This window comes from Lygodium microphyllum, chromosome 17 (genome assembly GCF_053477565.2).
Source record: "Lygodium microphyllum isolate KBCC chromosome 17, Lygodium_microphyllum_v1.1.10, whole genome shotgun sequence".
Classification (NCBI taxonomy): domain Eukaryota; kingdom Viridiplantae; phylum Streptophyta; class Polypodiopsida; order Schizaeales; family Lygodiaceae; genus Lygodium; species Lygodium microphyllum.
The window spans coordinates 59171958-59193226 of record NC_141151.1 but is presented as its reverse complement, the minus strand read 5'-3'; the positions used below and the strand labels follow the sequence as shown (position 1 = coordinate 59193226).

Below are 21269 nucleotides of genomic sequence, written 5' to 3'. Positions count from 1 at the left end.
GTCAGTGCAACGGGAATACGGTGTCGGGCCCGCATGTAAACGACGATTGGATGCACAAGATGGTGGACGAAGTAGGGCGGGGAAGGCATTGAATGCTTTCCAGGGCATGGCCATTTGGGCGTGCAGAGTGTGTAAAGGGCAGACATCCCCTTTTTAGAATCCGGGCCCGTGATTGGCCAGTGTCGAACACACTGGGCGTCCAAGGCCCGTGATTAGCCCGTGATTGTGGCCCGTGTCGTTCACACTTGGCGTCCAGGGCCTGGTGTGCCACGGGCCTGACCTAGATCCAAACGGTTTTTTCGCCGCCGGAAGCGCACACACCATCCTATTCATTGGCTTTTCAATCGTCTTTTGGATCATTAGATTCTGAAAATTTTCAAAACCTTCTCAGTTTAGATCATAAGAGTCAGTCGTCGGAGGATGCGAGATCATGAGCTCTCTTGTAGCTGCCCGGGCCTCAGCCTTGAGGGCCATGTGCTGTATACCGTTGTGCCATCCGTACCTGTCTGCTTCCTTATTCCCATCATGCAACAACAAGCAGCTACCTAAGTTAACTTGTAGCCCCGCCCTACACAGTCCGGTCAACCTCTCCTTCTCCTTGGGGTTCACGAAGGGTGCTTCTCCTCGCTCTGGTGGTGCATTCGGAAACTTGAATCTAGCTGAAGAAGAAGAAGAAGAAGAAGAAGAGTTAGAATTACAAGAAGGAGAAGAAGAAGAAGAGGAAGACGATGATGAGGAGGGGGGGGACCAAAAGCAAGGTGATGGCGATAGCTTTCGGAATGCAGGTGCGGATGGAGGAGAAGACTACGCTTCCCTGCTTCCTGAAGGTTACGTCAAGCCCAGACCCTTTCCACCCCTGTCAAGCAGAGAGAGAAGAGAGCTTCGTGGGTATGTTCATGAATTGGGGAAGAAGGTGACTTATCAACAGGTATGTGCGCCTTCATTTCGCTGCACTTACTATTTTTGTACAACATTTGCACCTATTTACAAAAATATGTTTAAGTCCTGGATTTGTCTTAAATTACAAGTTTTGCAGGAGAAAACCTGTGTGATTAGCATAGTCCAGAAGAATCGGACATCCTGTAATGAGTCATTGTGCCAAACAGTAGGACACCCTAGACATAAACCAAGTGACCAAAATGGAGCAGGCACAGTATCTCAACATCCCTTCCCGGCAGCACTTTGTATGTGCATGCATGCGTGCGTATGTGTGTGCTCTGTTTTGCAACTTGCAACAGCACTATGCTACTAGATTTTGCATCCATGAGGAGGGGATTTGGAACTTTGTTCATTTGGTATCCATGCTTTCATTGGTGCTGATGGTGTTGCTGGAAGAGATTCTATTGTGGAGACAAGTTTCCGTCAGTTGGCAATATGCTTTTCACAGCAGCTCAAAGCAGGAGACATGAGATGTTGGTTGCACAAACTAGTGAATGGATGAAGAATCATGTCCTCTACATGAATTTCCTCACACCATTTTACTTTAGTTTAGATTCAACCACCATGCAGCTCAGCCATGTCGAGCAGATATGTAATTAAGATATAAGTTGGATTACAGTGAGAGGATATGGATTATGCAAGCACACCACTTGAAATGAAGATGGCTACAGGGAAACACCAAAGCTAATCACCAAAGTGTTAGAGAACTGAGGTGATAACAGGAGAGGTGTTTTTTGATGTAGATGGCTTGTTGGACAGCAAAAACGTAGGTACTGCAGCAATTGCCTAATGTGAGAGATGGTAGTAGCCTGTTGCGTGGCACTAGATGTGAAAACTCAAGTTGATCAGTTGCTATGATGACGTAGCAGATGGAGTTTGGAGACCTCCAAACAGCAAGGCGATGGTTGAAAACAGGTCTCCTAGGGCTAGATAGTGGTGGGTTGAAGTCAATGATTGCTAGACAGCAGATGGTAGGTGGATGATAGCTAAAATGTGTACGATAGAGTGAGAAACCTACTTCATCACCTTTTCCTTGTCATTGACATCCTTAAGTGGTTGTGTAAGCTTGTACTGTTTCATGATGTGTTGGGTGTACCATCCCTAATTCTATCTTTTGGGTCATTGTTACTTATCAACAGCCACTCCTAAAATTCACTTTTCACCCACAAAAAAAAAAAACCCAAAACCGTTTAATGTGGTTTCATCTGCCTTTGTAGGGCTTGGTAGGTCACTTGGCAGTTGACGAGCACCCTTTGTTTGATGCCCTGTCCTCTTTGGGATGACTACTTGGACTTCCTTTGTAAGATAATCATTGCCTATGTAGTCTTGGTAGGCCACTGGGTCGGCAAAGTGTATCCTTTGTTTCATGCCTTGGCCGCTTTGGGGTGGAACGTCTTGGGGTAAACATTGCAAGCATGTTGGGAATAAAGGGCCATAATGTCTTTTATATGTGCACGGGTGTGAAAACACCCTTAGCATATTTGTACTTTCATATATATCTATCTAAAATCTAAAGAGGTACTCTAGTCTCTGTACCAAACAAGAAAGGTGTCGTGCTCACTTTTCTCTCTACTAACTGCTCTCTATTCTTTGTGTGTTATCCATCGCGTTCAGACTTAGCTTCGCGTTATGCTCTAACAAATTGGTATCAGAGAAGGCAAGGAGTGCACGCTTCTCGAGACAGCTTAGGAGTGCATGCTTCTCAAGGCGTAGTCAAGCGTGAGCAGGGTGAGCAGGCGGACAAGTACAGTGGTTGCTTTTTGCAGGGAGTGACTAGGCATGTTGGTTGGGTGCATTCGATTGTTGCATGAACGACAAAGTGCACGCAACCAAGACTAGGTGGCAGACGGCATGGGCTGGCAACGGACCACTGGGGCAACAATCGAGTGACGACACGCTACAGGCGGTACGTAATGATCGCTTGGCAGGCAAGGCAGCAGTCGACAGGCGATTGGACGGCCGACAGGTGCGTGACGACTTGCGTGGTGGGTCAACAAACCCCATGAAAAATTTATAAAAAAAAGTTTAAAAAAACCCCAAATCTTTTCTTTTATCCCCTTTTCTTTGACGGCGTTCACACATGGAAGCACAGTTTCCAGATCTGTGCAAACTTGGCTTGGAAAAATTGGGGTTTTTCTCGGATTTGGGGACTTTAATGCAGATCTGGATAATTTGACTCAGAAATTGCAAAATTGGTGTATATTTGCACGAGAATTTTGGGGCTTTTTACATTTTAGTGAAATTTTTTCAATTTCACTGAAATTTGTGCATATTGAATCCGAGAAATTTATGGAATTTGTCGAGATTTGATACGAGCAAGACACAACAGTGATATTTGTCTCAGAAATTGCAGGAATTTGTGACAATTTGCCTTCAATATTTGGGGATTTTCATGTACATGCAAGAATTGGGCTGAAATTTACCAAATTTCTCGACATTGATGGACATTGGACCCCATGCAATTTGGGGCTTTTGCTGTTTGGGCGAAATTTGTGTTAACAATCAGAGACAGAGACAAGAGTGAAGAGCTGAGTGCTCTCTACTTCCATTATCATGTTGACCACACACATAACATAAGTGTATACAATAGTACTAAGGTCCGTAGGACCATTCACACTGGATCTAAGACCACCGATTTATTTAATGTCCCACACTTGCTGATATAGCTGGATGCAGCTAATGTCGGTCATACATACTAACATGAGAATAATGGGAGCTTGATATTCTAACACTCCCCCTCAAGCTCAAATCATCTGATGAACTCCAAGTAGCTATCTGAAACTACTAAACTTATCATTACCCAAAGACTTGGTAAAGATATCTGCAACCTATTCATCAGTCTTCACATGCATAAGATCTACTCTCCCTGCAAGAACCATCTCTCTGATAAAATGGTAGTGTTCCTCTATGTGTTTTGTCCTGGCACGGTATACTGGATTCGTTGCCAGAAGTACACTACTGAGATTGTCGCATAATGTCACTGGAGCATCCACCTTAATATCCAAATCAGCCATAAGCTTGAGCAGCCATGAAATCTCGCATGCTGCCAATGCAGCACCCCTGTACTCTGCCTCAGTACTCGGCAAAGCAACCGTAGGCTGCTTTTTGCTGCTCCAGCTAATCATGCCGCTACCAAATCCAAAAGCATATCCACTCGTAGATCTACGGTCATATGAGCATCCTGCCCAATCTGCATCCGTGTATCCAATGAGTTTCAAGAGTTTATCTTTGACATAAAACAGCCCATACTCTACAGTGGACTTAACATATCTCATAATGCGTCTAATTGCATCCAAGTGCGGCTTTCTGGGCTTCTGCATAAACTGGCTTATGAGCCCTACACCATAGCTCAAGTCAGGCCTAGTGATGGTCAAGTAAATCAGACTGCCAACCATCTGCTTGTACATAGTCATATCCTCTACTTAGTTTGACATTGTGATCAAGAGATGTATCCAATGGTTTGCATTCAGCCATGCCATACTTCTTTAGCATTTCCATGGCATAGTGCTTCTACATCAGCAATAAATCATTTTCAGCTGGAACTACCTCAATGCCTAAGAAATACTTTAGTTCTCCTAGGTGCTTCATGTCAAATTCAGATTTCAGCATCTTCATTACATGCTGTATGCCCAAGTCATCATCACTAGTGATTATCAAATCATCAACATATATGACCAGCACTACCAAGCCACTATCAGTCTTCTTTGTAAATAAGCTGTGATCAGCTCTACCAACAGCAAATCCCAATCTCTGCAAGTAGTTACTGATCCTAGCATGCCAAGCTCTCGGAGCCTGCTTCAGCCCGTACAATGCCTTTTTCAGCGTGCATACATAATGCTGAAAATCAGGGTGAACATACCCTTCTGGCTGAACCATATAGACATCCTCTGCTAAGTCACTGTTAAGAAATGCATTCTTAATGTCCATCTGCTGCAATTTTCAGCCTCTAGCAGCAGCCAAAGCAATCACAGTGCGTATGGTTGCCATCTTGGCAAGAGAGCCGAATGTTTCCTCATAATCAAGTCCATACTGTTGGGCATACCCCTTAGCAACCAGCCTGGCTTTGTACCTTTCCACACTGCCATCCGGCTTGCATTTGATTTTGCAGTCCCGGTCTTTTTTCCTTTAGGCAGTGGCACAAGATCCCATGTCTTATTTTCAGCCAAGGCATTCATTTCTTCATCCATAGCTGCACACTAGTTCTCATCTTCCACTGCTTCAGTATATATACCTGGTTCTTTGATCTCCATTACTTTTGTCATATAAGCATAATGCTTTGTAGAGTAGCCACTGTATGTCAACCTGTCAACAGGGTATCTGACCCTCTGTGAGCGTCTAGGCTGTGGTGCACTGCTCGATTTCCCTCTCTCATGAGGCGGAATGTATCTGCTCTGTCTTGCGCCAGGCGTATAGACAGTCGGAATACCAAGTTCATTGTCTAAAGTGTCAGCAGACTCATATCCAGAAGTCATTCTACCAGGTGTCATCATACCAGATGCATCCTCAGTAGCTTTTTCTTTTCCTTTGCTATCCAAGACATCATATCTCCCCTTCACTGACATACTGGTGTCATTGGACGGTGAGCTCCTCAATCTCCCTGTCCATGGGGATACTGTCTGACTACTAGGTCCTGTCATAGCAGTGCTCTGCTGCAAATCAACCATAGATACATGAGTGGAAGGCATATCCGAGGGCACTGCAGCCGGTGATACATGCCAAGAACCCATCTCATAAAAAATAATATCCCTGCTCACCAAAGTCTCCCTGGTAGAGGTATCATAGCATTTGTATGCCTTCTTCTCTTGCGAATATCCAATGAAAACACACTTATGCGCTTTTGGATCCAGCTTCTTCCTTTTTTCATCTGGAATATGCACATAAGCAAGACAGCCAAAGACTTTCATGTGACTTACATCCGGCTTATAGCCATACAGCTTCTCAAACGGTGCCATCTCATGAATACCTGCAATGGGAGTCCGATTCAAGATATACATGGCTGTCATATCAGTCTCAGCCCAATAATAGAGCGGCATCTTCTTCTCATTCATCATGGCACGAGTAGCTTCTATCAAGACCCTGTTCTTCCTTTCAGCTACCCCATTCTACTGAGGAGTGTAGCTGCAGGTAAGCTGCCTGTGTATGGCATTTTCAACCAGAAAGTTGTCAAACTCATTTGACACATACTCCCCACCACTATCTGATCTCAAGCAAGAGATATGGCAATCGAATTCCTTTTCAACCTGCTTTTTAAATTGCCGAAAAACAGTAAATACCTCATCCTTTGTCTTCAGAATGTAAACCCAAGTATAGCGATTGTAATCATCAATGAATGTCACATAATACTTCGAGCCTCCCATGGATGCATTATGGGCTGGCCCCCAAACATCAGAGTGCACTAACTGCAACGGACGTGTACTTTGCCCTACATGCCTGACAAATGGCAACCTTGACTGCTTACCAAACTGGCAAGCATCGCATAGATGACCAATATCTGAATATTGGAACTTGGGTAAACCTGTAATAAGCAGTTTTTTCTGCATAATTTGCAACCTTTGCAAATTCACATGCCCCACTCTCTTGTGCTAAATTTCCAAATCTCTGATAGTGCTAGAACCATGGGCAAACATAGCTGAATTCAGCTCTGGCAAGGTAGCATCAAGAGTAAACATTCTGCCATTCCTGTGACCGCGAGCTATCGACTTGTATCCATTGCCAAACTCTTCAATAAAGCAGCCATGCTTATTGAATCTAACCTGCAAGTTTTGCTCCGTCATCTGACCGACAGACAATAAGTTCTTCGTAATCAATGGAGCATGCAATACATCATGCAAATTTTTCTTTCTGCCATCATGAACCACAAGAGGCACTTTGCCTTTATGTTCAATGCTATGCTGCGTGTCATTACCTGTACAGACATAGCCATGTTTTTCAGCCACCATATTAGTGAACCAATCACCGTGAGGAGTCATGTGGTTCGATGCCCCTGAATCAATATACCAAACTGCATCATCATTGGATTTTTCAGCAACTTTGTCTTTTACATACTACATGGCAAACAATCTATCTCCTGAAGTATCATTTGCTTGACTAGACGTAGCAAAGTGTCCATGTTATTTGCCTTTCTGATTGCCCTGCTTCTTCCAGCAGTCCTTGGCAATATGCCCATACTTCCCGCAGTAATGACAATCCTTATCCTTGTTCGGATTGTCAGATGGACGTTGCTGTTGCCAGGAGCCTCTACCTCTAGGGCTAGATCTCCCCTTGTCTCTAAAGTTTCCACCACCTCTTTTGTTTGATACCTGCTGGTTGTTATTTCCATAGGATGCATTCTGCTGGCCTCCTCTGTCAGATCCATAGCCTCTACTACGGTTGCCACGGCCGCGTTGATTGGAATAGAAAACTGCATCCTTGTTTTTAGAACTGCTTGACCCTGTAGCCAAGCCAAGTTTAACCTCCTCATGGATAAGCAATGCAACCAGCTCATTAAAATCAGGCATTTCAGCCCTCACAGACACAGAAGTGTCAAATGACTTATACTCAGGGCCCCAAACCATTCAAAGTCATAGCAACCATGTCTTCATATTCAACCTGTGAACCAACAGATGCCAGGTGATTCGCAATGGTCTTAACCTCTGTGACATAATCCTGTATAGATCTGCTCCTTCTCTCCATGTTGTTGAACTTCTGCTTCAACTGTATCTTCCTGGCACTTGTGGTTGTGCCATAGTACTTGACCAAAATGTCCCACGCATTCTTAGGAGAGCTGCAGTCCATTATTTGCATTACCATGGCATCTAAGATACATAAAGAGAGCCAGTGCAAGACTCTAGGAGCTCTTTCTGTCCAAGCTCGGTGTAATCGTCTCTGATCAGCTGTAGGTCGATCTGGGAGCTCAGGTTCAGCTTCCGCTCCAGTCACCAACTCCCAGTAGCCTTTCCCTATTAAGTTCTCCATGCGGAACTTCCATATGGCATAATTGTTACTGTCAAGCTTTTTCCCCACTATCTGGGTTATGTTGTCAGTCCTCTTTGCATTAGCCATATTGTACCAGACAATATTTAGTCACTGCCTGACTTCCTGCAAGCCAACACGACTGACCAAGTTCAATCCTCAACTGTTTATGACAGTTTTCTGCAATTAATTCAGTAAAAAACCAGGGTATTTCAGCCCAATGACAGCTCAAAACAGTTCACAAACAAGTAGTCTAACCCGTAGGTATAACAGTCAATACATATGCTATGTAGTTGCTTCAGCTTAAACTCCGGCAACCTCATTGCCAGGGTAAATACATACAATCTGAAAACTGTAAACTGTGTGTAACCAGCAGCAATTTCAAGGCCAAAATCAATGTGTATACATGTCATACATATCCCAAACCCTCTAGAATATCTGCTGGTACATGTGACAGTCCAAACATAAGCATACGGGTACAAAACAGTGCATAACTAGCAAGTACGGTTGTCAAATAACTTGTTCACAGATTGCAGTCAGCAAATACTCAGTGAAATCAAGCCTTTTTAGCTCCAAAAAATAGCTCAAAAACATGCCATACATCCACTTTGAAATACCAAGGTCACTGCATGACCATATGGGCACCCATAGACAAGCTGTCTTCAAAAGCTAGTGGCATACATTGCATTTACAGTTTGTACCCAGCTAAGACAACGTAAATGCATTCAATTTTAGCTTCAGATTTCAGTTTTTAATCATGCTCAATGCCCAATTCAATGCTCCAAGCATTCCCAAACATATTCCCAATAGCATATAGTTGTTAGAGATCAACAGTGTCATTGCATGCTTCAGTAGAAGGTGATGCTTGCTGTCCGCATTCAATGACAGTTTTCAGCCTGTCAATGGCTTCCAGATCAGAATATTTCAGTCATAACAGATCAGCTCCAACACATGAGAACATGCACATACGGCCTCCAAGCAAATGTCTAAGTCTTGTTGCTTTTAGGCATGACCAGGAGCTTCTGTAGCTCAAAGATGATCAAATGTAAGCTGTCCTTTCACTTTCTCAACAGTTCAGGACTGTTTTACAGATCTGTATACTCTGATTCCAGCTCATAACAGAGATCCAACACAAGCAATAGCTTCTTGTAGTCTTCAAGTACCTTCCAAAGAGTGCAGACATGCTTTATAGCAATTTGTAGATGATCAATGGCTTGATTTTCAGCCAACAGAGGCAGCCTTCTGACCTGGTGCAAACACGCTGGCAGCCTGGGGAGTTCACAGCAGCAAGCTTCTTCACCAATGATGTTCAATGCCTTCTCCAAGATGTTCAATAGAGCCTTTGAAAGACTCCAACCAAGCCAGGAACAACTCTTGAGCAAGATCAAGACCAAATGAAAACAATGCATACCCTGTGTGAGCAATGGTGAGAAATGACAGGCAGCACTCTTCTCTTTTCAACCTTGGCAGGTCAGTCTTCAGGTCTTCTTCTCGCATGCACTCCACAGAGCCCAGTCATGGGTGCTCTGATACCATGTTAACAATCAGAGACAGAGATAAGAGTGAAGAGCTGAGTGCTCTCTACTTCTTCCATTATCACGTTGACCACACACATAACATAAGTGTATACAATAGTACTAAGGTCCGTAGAACCATTCACACTGGGTCTAAGACCACCGACTTATTTAATGTCCCACACTTGCTGATACAGCTGGACACAGCTAATGTCGGTCATACATACTGATAGGAGAATAATGGGAGCTTGATATTCTAACAATTTGTGCGCCATTTGGTCATTTTATGTACATGCTGGTTTAATTCCATGCAATTTGGATATCTAGCACTAGGAAAAATTTGGGGGTTTTGCTGAAATTGCTCTATTTTGGCAAAATTGGCCTATTCTATGCATGCCAGAGACAGTGTAGATGTATGTTGATACTTTAAGCACAAAAATTTTGGGGCTTTTGACCGTGCGTGTCAAATTTTGTGCCCGTGGGTGCATGTACAACAGAAATTGCACCTAAAATTTGGGACTTCTCATGTAATGTGATGTATTTGTCCTTGGAACAGCTGTAATCAGTTGTGGAGTGCTGTAGCACAAGGTTTGATGCTTCTGAAAATTTATTTGCAGATCTGAAATTTTTGCATTTACATGGTTATTTATTGTTGGTTGGTATTTGTTTGTACCTTGGTCACTTGTACATGCCCGTGGGTGCATGTACAACAGAAATTGCAGCTAAAATTTGGGACTTCTCATGTAATGTGATGTATTTGTCCTTGGAACAGCTGTAATCAGTTGTGGAGTGCTGTAGCACAAGGTTTGATGCTTCTGAAAATTTATTTGCAGATCTGAAATTTTTGCATTTACATGGTTATTTATTGTTGGTTGGTACTTGTTTATACCTTGGTCACTTGTGCGACAGTTTGGGCCTGCATTCGCTGAATTTTTTTGTCACATTTAGGCTGAAAATCATGGCTAGCAATAGTGACAGCAGTCATCTCATGCACATTAAGAAGCTTGAAGAAGCACATAACTTTGCAGTCTGGCAAAAACAGTGCTATAATATTTTGTTGCAGAAGAAGCAGGCAAAGTCGATTAAGACCAAAGGGGCAAAGCCCACGGATATGGAACAAGAAGACTGAGATGAGTTAAATGAGCTTGCACGCTCAACTATCGAGCTATCGATTTCTGATACCTTGCTATTCAACATTGAAGATTTGGATTTTCCCTATGCTATTTGGACTAGATTGAAAAAACTGTATGCACAGAAGAGTGCCGCAAGCAAAGTCTATTGGCTGAAAAAGCTTATGGATTTGCGTATGAAAGAGGGTACATGAATGTCTACTCACTTGAGTGAGTTAACTCCATTTTCAGCTAGTTGGTTGCCTTGAAGCTCATGATTGATGAAGAATTTAAAGCTACATTTCTTGCTTTTTGCGCTCTGTTAGAGAGTTGGGATACATTTAGGACTGCTATGAGCAATTCTAATGCGATCCTTTTGTATGCTGATGTAGAGAGTGCTCTACTCATCGAAGAAATAAATCGGTAGGACAATGCATCCAGTAAGTCTTCCAGTGCTTTACATACTAGGGACAGATCACAGCAAAAAGGCAAATCTGGTAGCAAGGGACGAAGTAAATCACGTGGTAAGGATATTGAATGCCATCATTATTGCAAGAAGGGTCACTTTAAATGTGATTGCTACAAATGGAAAAAAGAGAAAGGAAAGGGCAAGAAAGATGATAGCAAGGAAGAGAAGAAAGAGAGTCAGCCTAAGAAGAGCAGTGTCAAAATCGAAGAGGGAAATGTAGTCACTCATGACAGTGACAGTGGGAATGACGTACTCTTTGTCTCTTTTCACTTTAGTACACATGCTTTACTTGGAAATATGGATGATGACATGCATACTTGGATTCTAGATTCAAGTGCTTCCTTTCATGTCATCCCTCATCATGAGTGGTTTTCTGACTATACAGGGGATTGACATGGTGTTGTCCATCTTGGGGACAACTATGCATGTGACATTGCAGATATTGGAAGTGTGTAGTTGCAGTTTCAGCATGGTTTTGTCTTCACACTTCAGTATGTATGGCATGTACCTTAGCTTAAGAAAAGCTTGACTAACACAGGGTAGCTAGATGACGATGGATTTCATACCATCTTTGGTGATGGGAAATGGAAGATTTGTAAGGGATCTAGAGTGATTGCGAAAGGTTGTAAAAGTGATACCTTGTATCCTCTCCATGTATCTAGTGTACGTGACCATGTCGTTGTCGTGACCGAGCAGCCAAGTGTTTCTTTGTGGCATGGCTGGTTGGGACACATGAGTCAAACTGGAATGAAAGTGCTTTCTCGTTTGGGTTACGTGTCTTGTCTTCGTTATGTTGATTTTGAGCGTTGTGATCATTGTGTTTATGGTAAACATGCACAGACGTTTCATAAGAAGTCTCTTTCATTGAAATCTTCTTCTCTAAAGTTAGTACATTTTGATGTATGTCAAATGCCAGGGTTATCTTTAGGGGGAAAGAAATACTTTGTCACCTTTGTCGATGATGCTACATGGAAGGTATGGGTTTACCCTATTCGTAGCAAGGACGAAGTGCTTGGCAAGTTTAAAAAACTATTGGCATTAGTTGAAAATTAGACTGATAAGACACTTAAGTGTCTTCGCTCTAACAATGGTGGGGAATATGTGTCCAAGGCCTTGCAGGCATTTTGTGATAGCAAAGGGATAAAGAGGGAGCTCACTGCTTCTCATAATCCATCCCAAAATGGAGTTGCAGAGCATATGAATCGAACCATACAGGATAAGGTCCGTAGGATGCTGTCTCATATGCTGCATTATCCCATGGTTTGGGCAGAGGCTATAATGACAGCGGTACACTTGATTAATTGGTCACTAAATAGGTCTTGGGGGGGGGAGGGGAGTTTCCCAAGAAGCGTGGTCGGGCGAGCTATCTTCGTATGCACACTTGAAAGTGTTTGGCTGCAAAGCATTTGTACACATACGTAAGGAAGAACGCATCAAACTTGAGCCAAAGTCCTGTAAATGTATTTTCCTAGGATATGGTGATGAAGGTAAAATGAGGTATAGATTATGGGATCCTGAGAAAAGAAAAGTAGTACACAGTAATGATGTTATCTTCCGGGAAAATCGCATGCATAAACAGCCAGAAAAGACTGAGGAGGTCCGTAGGGTTGTATTCCGGGAAGAAATACATTTTGGACAACAAAGAATGCCCGCTGTGTACAGCAGCAAATACATGCTGTAAATGAACCTGCTTAATGCTACTTTGCAGGCTGAAATGCCAGGACAGCAAGCTGAAAATGGAAATTTGCAGGCTCAACAGCTAGTAAACAATGATCATTGGTTTAGAAAATCGTCTAGGGCTACTGGACAACCTGATAGATTCATTCTTGGTGCAAACAATGTGGCTGATTATGTCATGTTGACAGACTGGTGAACCGTCTTGCTTTCAAGAAGCAATGGACAGATAGGACAACAAGAAATGGTATAAAGCCATGTTGTCAGAGGTGGAATCTCTTGAGAAAAATGACACTTGGGACTTGGTGCAGTTGCCTAAAGGGTAGAAAACCCTTCCATGCAAATGGATTTACAAGATGGTCACTTTTGGTTCCTCGCCAAAGTACAAAGCAAGATTGGTTGCGAAGGGGTACAAGCAGGAACATGGAGTTGACTTTAATGAGATATTCTCCCCTGTAGTCAAGATGACTACATTGAGAACCATTTTGGGCTTGGTTGCAGCTAAAGATATGGAGCTCATATGGATGGATGTAAAGATTGTATTCTTACATGGTGATTTGCATGAAGACATATATATGTAGCAGCTTGAAGGGTTTGTGGCAAAAGGAAAAGAGAAGATGATATGCAAACTCAAAAGAAGTTTGTATGGGCTGAAACAAGCACCAAGAGAATGGTATCATAAGTTTGATACATTTATGCAGTCTCAAGGTTTTCATAGAAGTCAAGTAGATCATTACTTGTACACCAAGAAGGCAGCAAATGGCAGCCTGATTATCTTGGTTCTGTATGTTGATAACATGTTGATTGTTGGTAGGGATACTCATGCCTTGGACTCGTTGAAGCAAAGTCTTTATGGCAGCCTTGACATGAAGGATCTTGGTGATGCAAATCACATTCTTAGCATGCAAATACTCAGAGATAGGTCAAAAGGATTACTCTATCTATCTCAACAAGAGTGTATCTTCAAGGTTTTGTAGTGTTTCAAAATGGAGGGGGGAAAACAATTGGAATTCCAATGCCTCCATATGTGAAACTTAGTGCAAAGGACAGCCCTACATCTGATGATGAGAAGGTTGAAATGGCCAAGATACCATATACTTTAGTTGTTGGCAGTTTGATGTATGCTATGGTTGCTACACGTCCTGACATTGCCTTTGCAGTGGGAGTGGTTAGTAGATACATGGCAAACCTTGTTAAAAAGCATTGGGAAGTAGTGAAAGGTATTATGAGATACCTCAAAGGCACAAAGGATTTGTGCATCTACTTTGGAAAGTAGAAGGCATCTGTCGTTGGCTTTACGGATGCAGACTATGCTGGTCATGCGGACTGCAGAAAGTCCACTTTTGGGTATGTGTTTACCTTCCAGTCTCTTGGATCTCCAGGCTATAAAAGTGTGTTGCATTGTCTACTATCGAGGCAGAGTATGTGGGTCCCACTGAGGCATGCAAGGAGGCTTTATGGATTTCACGTCTGGTGGGAGAGCTTGGCACTACAGAGTTACCTGTTCTGCATGGTGATAGTTAGAGTACTATCATGTTAGCACGGAATCTCGTCTTTCATGCAAAGACTAAGCACATACAGGTGAAGTATCACTTCATTAGAGATGTACTTGATAGCAAGAGCATTGAGCTTGTCAAAGTGCATACAGATGATAATCTTGCAGACCTTCTCACGAAGGGTCTTCCAGTAGAGCGATTTACTCATTGTCGATAGATGATGGGAGTTGGATAGGTATATGTATTTTAGCTTTGTACATACCTAGACTTAGTTGATTCTTTTCTCCTCTTAAGACACATTGCCTTTACGTGGGAGGTTATTGGGAATAAAGGGCCGTCGTGCCTTTTATATGTGTATGGGTGTGAACACACCCTTAGCACATTTGTACTTTCATATATATCTATCTAAAACCTAAGGAGTGTACCGAATAAGAAAGGTGTCATACTCACTCTCCTTTCTACTGACTACTCTCTACTCTCTGTATGTGTTATCTGTCGCGTTCAAACTCAGCTCTGCGTTAGGCTCTAACAAAGCCTTCCCTTTTAGGCTCAATTTTGGGCCTAAGAGGGGGTATTGTGCTAAAATACACTTTATACTTGATTAGCATTTTTCAACAACTCCAAAACATGCTTAATTAATTAAAAACGCAAATTTGGTGCATAGTTCAAGAGAGTTTCAGTGTTTCCCAAAAACCCTAATTCTTTGGGACACCTTTCAACATCTATAAATAGACTGCATGCCCACCATTCAGCCTCATCCTTTTGTGCATCATGTGAACAAGAATGGTGGTGTAATCCGTCGGTGGAAGCAACTTAGGATCCATCTAGATCTTCCTCCATAGTAAAACTACGAGTAGTTTTTCATGAATGCAACACCCAATAAAAAGAATACCAACGATCTCAAGCAACCATTGAGCTGTACGGCAGTCGATGAAAGACGGCATGGATCCTTTGTAAACATGTCTCAGCAATATGAAACAAGGGTTTCGATCGTTATAGGAGTTAACTAAAACGTCTCACGGCACGAGTTGATGATAGCCATGCAACACTTGTACGAATTTTTCTCTTATCTCGTTAAGACTTGTACGAATTTTTCTCTTATCCCGTTAAGAACAAGTACACTAGTTCATATGTCAAATGTGCATATGCCAAGTGTTTCTATGTCAAGAGCTAGTAAGGTTTTGCACGTTGTATCGAATTAAACCACATGCTCCATCTCTTGTACAATCCCCCATCAATTCCTTGGAGTTTTAGTCTTGCGACCGTATTCCCCAGGCGAATTGTTTAACGTGTTAGTTGAGCTTCCGATCCACAGACAAAAAACGAACACTCATCGTTTACGGCATGGACTACCAGGGTATCTAATCCCGTTTGCTCCCCAAGCTTTTGCACCTTAGCGTCAGTAGCCCCTCAAAGGGCTGCCTTCGCTACTTCGGCGTTCCTTCGTGTATCTCTAGATTCTATCCCTACACACGAAATTTCACTCTTCTCTATCTCACTCAAGTAAATTGGTTTCGTAAGCATTCCGCCAGTTGGGCTAGCGTCATTAATCTTCAACCTAACTTACCACCTACGTGCCCTTTATGCCAAGTCATTCCAAATAACACTTGCGCTCCCCGCCGCAGTGGTCTTACCGCGGCTGTTAGCACGGAGTTTGCTGGGGCTTCTTCTTTAAGTTTTGTCACCATCGCACACTTGACGAAAGGGTTTTACAAGCGATATTGCCATTCCTTGCATTTGCGACGTTCTTCACTCACCCATGCGATATTGTTGGATCAAGCTTTCGCCCATTGTCCAAGATTTCCCACTGCTGCCTCTCGGCAGAGTTTGGGCCATATCTCAATCCCAGTGTGGCTAGTCATCCGAAAAGTGCGTCATATGAAGAAGAATGGTGGTGTAATCCGCCGATGGAAACAGCTTAGGATCCGTCTAGCAATGCTCTACACAATGGTACATGCTGAAGAATGCTCATGTAGCAAGTGGCACTTGAGCAATGTCCCTTGTGGGAAAATTGTTTGCTTGCCCAAGCGCCCTAGTACAAAGATGATGAAATCATGCAATGTATAGGGGAAGGTACAACAGGGAAAAAAAGGCAGATATCGAAGATAATTGGTGAAACTTGTAGAATATCAAGAAGGATAGGAACCCCCTCTCAACTTGGATGTCGATGTCGAAGAAGAAAGAGGAGCTCGAGGATGTTGGTCTTCATGTGGGGCTGAGAACCATGTGGATGAAAATGATGAAGCATCCCTACTGGAAGGGCAAGGATAGAAGTTACCACCAGGATAGCATTGAGAGAGATGTTGAAAGATCCACTGTGGGAGGGGAAACGTCCATGCCGGTAGAAGAGCAAAACTCCAAGTAGATGGAACCATGAAAGGAATGGCACGCATCTCCTGTCTCTAGCTCAGAAAGGATTGGTCCAAGCTTGTATGTTAGGTCTATATTGAAATACAAAACCTTGCAAAAGAGATGAAAATCTGGAAGCGTAGATGTAAGTAGTGAGATGCCCCAAAAAACAAGTGCAATGCAATGAGTATGTAACTATGCAGCGGAAGTCTAAAAAGAGAAAGGCTAAGTGTGTGGCCACTATTGCATACGGCGAGGTGGGGAAGTGGCTATAAAAGGTGCAGTGGATGTTCTAGGAATGGATGTGTAGAGTGCAATAGGTGAGTCAGTAGCAGACCAATTAGCCAATCCTTCAGGAGTAGTGAGAGAGATAGATTGTTGAGATTGTTCGCATGCCACATATTTAGTAGCCATTGGGGCAAATGGAGTAGGTGGCGCAACAGCAGGAGGCATAGCCCCACTAGATTGGCTAGTTGGAATGGAGGCAATTGCAGCAGTTTGCTATGGTTTTCTAGGTGAAAGACCTTGGGCCTTGGTACAATACTCCTCATCCACATGGCCCGACCTCTTGCAGTGTATGCGAAACCTATTTTTCTTAGGAATTTGCTATAAAAGGAGTCATGTTTCTTTGTTTCTACTGGAGGAGGTGGTGTCACCCTTGTTTTGGCTTGCCTTCGTATCTCGTGAGTTCTTGCTATTGTTGGTTTTCCCTCCCAAAGAAAAGGCAACTAACCCTCTATGAAGAAATGCTCTAAACGCAAAAGAAAGCATGAAACCAATCATACAACAAAGCAGTGACTAATAAACTCAAAACATAGTTAGGGTTAGGGTTAGGGTATTTCAAAGATAACAAACACAATGAATAATAAAATGAATAAATAATAAATATACAATGCTCATGCAACAAACGCACTATGCCATGAATACTGAACCTCGAACTCTCATATCTCTTGTATCAAGGCAAAGGTTATGAGTTGTAGAGTGTGTTGTACTCCGAACGGATCTCGAATAGCAACAAAGGTAGCCTTCGAGTGTCGAACACCAACAAACGCAGCCAAGGAAGGTTGGATCTGATGTAGATAAGTGCAGGAGAGAGAAATACTAAAAATGCAGATACCTGAAGAGAGAGAATATGCACAACTATTAGATGCAAACGTAGATATTAGAGGTGAGAGAATGTTAGGCGGCAGCTAGAAATTGCAAACGCAACATTCAAAGGAGAGAGAAAATCTTGGCAACAGCATTCAATTGCAAGGCGACAACACCCAATTGTAAGCAACAGCTCCATAGGTCTTGTCACGGACATGCCATGATCAAGTGTACGGATTAATTCTTGCTCATGCCATATGAATCCACACCCCATGTGAATGCACCCTTAAGAGGACATCCTCGAGCCATGTGAATTAATTTACCCTTGCCATGTCATCATAGAACCTTCTAGAAGATATGCCATCTTAGCGCTTGCATCATCGATTCTAGATCTTTAGCCACCCTACACCTATAAAAGGAGGGACTCTTTATAGAGCTCCTCAGTCTTGGGTAAGGGACATGACAAGGTGTATGGCTTATTTTTAAAAGAGAATCATGAATTAAGTATGTATATTCGTATTTATGTCTATATGGTACAAAGTGTTTGCACACATGCAATGCACATGTGCGTGTTGCACGCATGGTGATCAAATATTTGGAAATCCTGTAAGAGGGCCTGTGTGAACATCCTCCAGTTGTCCCTTGGTTGTCTCTTTCCTATTCTTAATAGGGGAGCACATAACCTTTCCAGTCCCTTGGTAGTCCACTTGTTGAGGACTGGACATGGGATGTCCCCCTAGTTTGGGAAGGATCGGTTCCAAGGCAATTCCATCCTCTGCAAGATCATTCCAACCATCCCTTGTTACTATGCTGGTGCCAAAACTTTCGTATGCTTGAAAACAATCACATGCATGAGTAGGAGTGCCTAACCAATGGCAATGGAAGACCGAAGACCTTTTGATTGAAGATGGAGGTCCAAGTGTGACTTTATATAGCCAAATTTTGTAAGGTAATTCAATGTGTTCCAATTCAGTAGCCAGATCATTTAATCTCACTTTTTAACCATTTAAGCAATAGTCTAAAGCCTTTTGGAACGTCCAAAGCTTTGGCCAATTATGTATCCATGGCCCAGAAAGCTTTTTGGCATGGTTGTAGCTTATTCTATCCCTTAAAAACATTTGCCTTTTGATATTTTTAAGGGAAATACTGCTATGTCAAAGCTGCAGTACAAGGGGAGATTAATGTACGATTAATGTATGTGGATGATCTAGTTTGTTATGGAGAATGCTTTATACACTCAATCATCTATCCATGATTTGAGATGTTTGGGCCTGTCTCATTTTCAGGGCTCCAAAAGGGTTTTACTGGCACGTGAGGGAGGCTAACATGTAATGTTGGCCACCTGACTGATGAGACTCATAAGTGGCATGTTTAGTCGAATGCACGTCACATCAATTCCGTTTTCATCTCAGCACATTAGAGACAATTTTCTCCTTCAAAGTTGTTTTTAACCTCATCTGAGTTGAGAGAGCGTGTGAGTGTCTGTTCTCAGTTTTCTTTCACCCAAGAGTTCAGATGTGCCTCACCACCACATCCTTCTGCCATGTGGTACCTTTTCATGTCATCAACAGCTGAAGCATGCTGATTACAAGTACCCCAAGAAATAAATCCAAGTATAATTGTCAACACAAACCAATAAATTTAATTCATACATACAATTCTCATGAAAGCATGATTCACAGTGCAAATCCATCATTCTGATATCTTGAATTTCTGGGCTCTGGAATCCATTTTCCAGACCATTCCTGGATTATGTGCACATCACTCGACAAATCTGGTGATCTCCAGTTGGTTTCTGGCAGATTGCAAGCAGTAATTCTGATCCATCACATCTTTAATAGTGTACAGTCGGACATGATGACGACAGCACTGTAAAAAGAACTTTTTATTTTTAACATATGATGCCTTTGCAGTGGTTTCACTGGTTACTCTGTTGTGCAGGTGGGAAAATCAGGGGTCACTGTGGCATTGGCAAAGGCAGTAAGCGATCTATTGGAGGCAAGGGAAGTTCTAAAGGTTCGTGTTTCTTCAGTGTCTTTTGTGCAAGAGTTATCCTGTTTCTGTATGGTAGTCTTAGCTTTGACAGCTGTACCATATTACTAGCAGCATTGTTGACTTCTGCTTGTTGGAAATCATTTGATTCTTCCTGGTTCCAAATGCCACAGCTAAGAATACTGGACAATTGTCCAGAGGAGGTGGAGGTAGTAAGCAAAAAGATTGAAGCTTCAACTCAAGCACAAGTAGTTGGAAAAGTTGGAAGAGTCATTGTTTTGTACAGGCCAAGTCTTCGCAAGTTGGCTGCTGTTGGAAATAAGGAAAACGTCCATGTGAGAAGTCGAGTTAATCAGACACGACAAGCTACGTCAAATGTATGTTTTCTTAACATTTGCTTCAAACTTTTCAATTTCTCTGTTCAGTACATGTTTCGTAAGACGACAGATTTTTTTTCTTACAGAGGAGAAGATTCTGAGCACATGGAGTTACTCTTCTTGATAGAGTTGACAAAATGTAAAGCAATGTGCCAGGGACCAGTATTGTGTGAGTGAACCTTACGTTAAGAGTATCGAAAGGCTTTAATTACTGGCCATCATCAGTGACATATCCTCGCAATCACCTAGCTCATATTTATCTCAGGGGTGCTGGTTTGTAGAAACTCAGCAATAACAAAACACACAGGAATAGCTAAGCTTCCCTTTGATTTCACAATTTTGAATTATTTTGATCCAAGAATTCTCTGAAAACATACATGACAATATATGTTGCTGAGCTTTGATATTGCAATTCACTCCCACTGCATTGTAACTGTTGCTGATTTGCAAATCCAAGTGAAATGAAAAGACCAATCTATGACTGATGTTGAATAGCTTGCAACTCCAATATTCCTAAAGATCTTTGAAGTTCTTATTGTTGAACACGAGACCATTGCTGAGGTAGATTCTTTGTACTTCTTAAAAGTACCAGACCAAAGTAAGTGAGCCAAAGCATTAGTTTGAGAAAATTTTTATGAGGTTCTTGGAATGTTTAGTTTGGTGGAGATGATTCTCTTCGTGCTTCTCTCGTAAATCATCAAATTGCCTCAACTTTGTACAAGGCAAAAAATCACAAGTTTCTTGTCCATCATCTCAAATTATGATAGATTCCCTTGCATCTTCCTTAATGAAGGCATCATTCGCTACCTTTAGTTCCTTCACATAGCTTCATTATGAGTCCTGTCATCGCACGTTTGAAGGATTGATGCTGCTGTCCACTCACACTCCAAAAGAAGAGATGGAAGACGAAGTAGGAGAGCAACAATTTTGAGGTTTTGGCTCCAAGTGCAAAGAATTGAAGTCTATTGCGGAACTTGGGTGCAATGAGTTTTTGCAACTCATAACATGTTTAAACTGGTTTTGTAAGAATTGAAGGGCTTAAGACTTCACATCAAAGGATAACTAAGAACAGCAACGTACCTTAACCCATTGTTAATTTATGATAATTGTCCCCTATGGAGATGTCAAGGCCAACTAGGGATGATTGTTTTCGAGATGTCAAGCTCAATAAATGGACACTCAAAAACAATCATTCCTAATTACTACTATCAAAGTAGCTATAGGGATGTTTGTGGGTTTTGAAGCCATCTTAGCTACCATTATGAGTTTTAATTTTGTCTTGCAAAGGCAAATATGAAACCTAACTTTTG

At 42.3% G+C, this 21269-nt stretch overlaps 1 protein-coding gene across 1 annotated transcript; it reads left to right on the top strand.

The window, feature by feature from the left end:
* Nucleotides 1-284: 284 nt before the first annotated feature.
* Nucleotides 285-20471, top strand: LOC148021930 (uncharacterized). The gene is made up of 4 exons (XM_087696677.1): nucleotides 285-928; nucleotides 19532-19606; nucleotides 19756-19959; nucleotides 20046-20471. Exons 1-4 carry the CDS (start codon nucleotides 431-433, stop codon nucleotides 20058-20060), a joined length of 792 nt encoding a protein of 263 aa, XP_087552803.1. The 5' UTR covers nucleotides 285-430; the 3' UTR covers nucleotides 20061-20471.
* The last annotated feature ends 798 nt before the right edge of the window (nucleotides 20472-21269 follow it).

Coding starts and splice junctions, on each gene's coding strand:
- LOC148021930 (XM_087696677.1), top strand. CDS start 431: ATGAGCTCTCTTGTAGCTGCCCGGGCCTCAGCCTTGAGGGCCATGTGC. Junction 929..19,531: donor AGAAGGTGACTTATCAACAG/GTATGTGCGCCT, acceptor TCTGTTGTGCAG/GTGGGAAAATCAGGGGTCAC. Junction 19,607..19,755: donor AGGCAAGGGAAGTTCTAAAG/GTTCGTGTTTCT, acceptor CAAATGCCACAG/CTAAGAATACTGGACAATTG.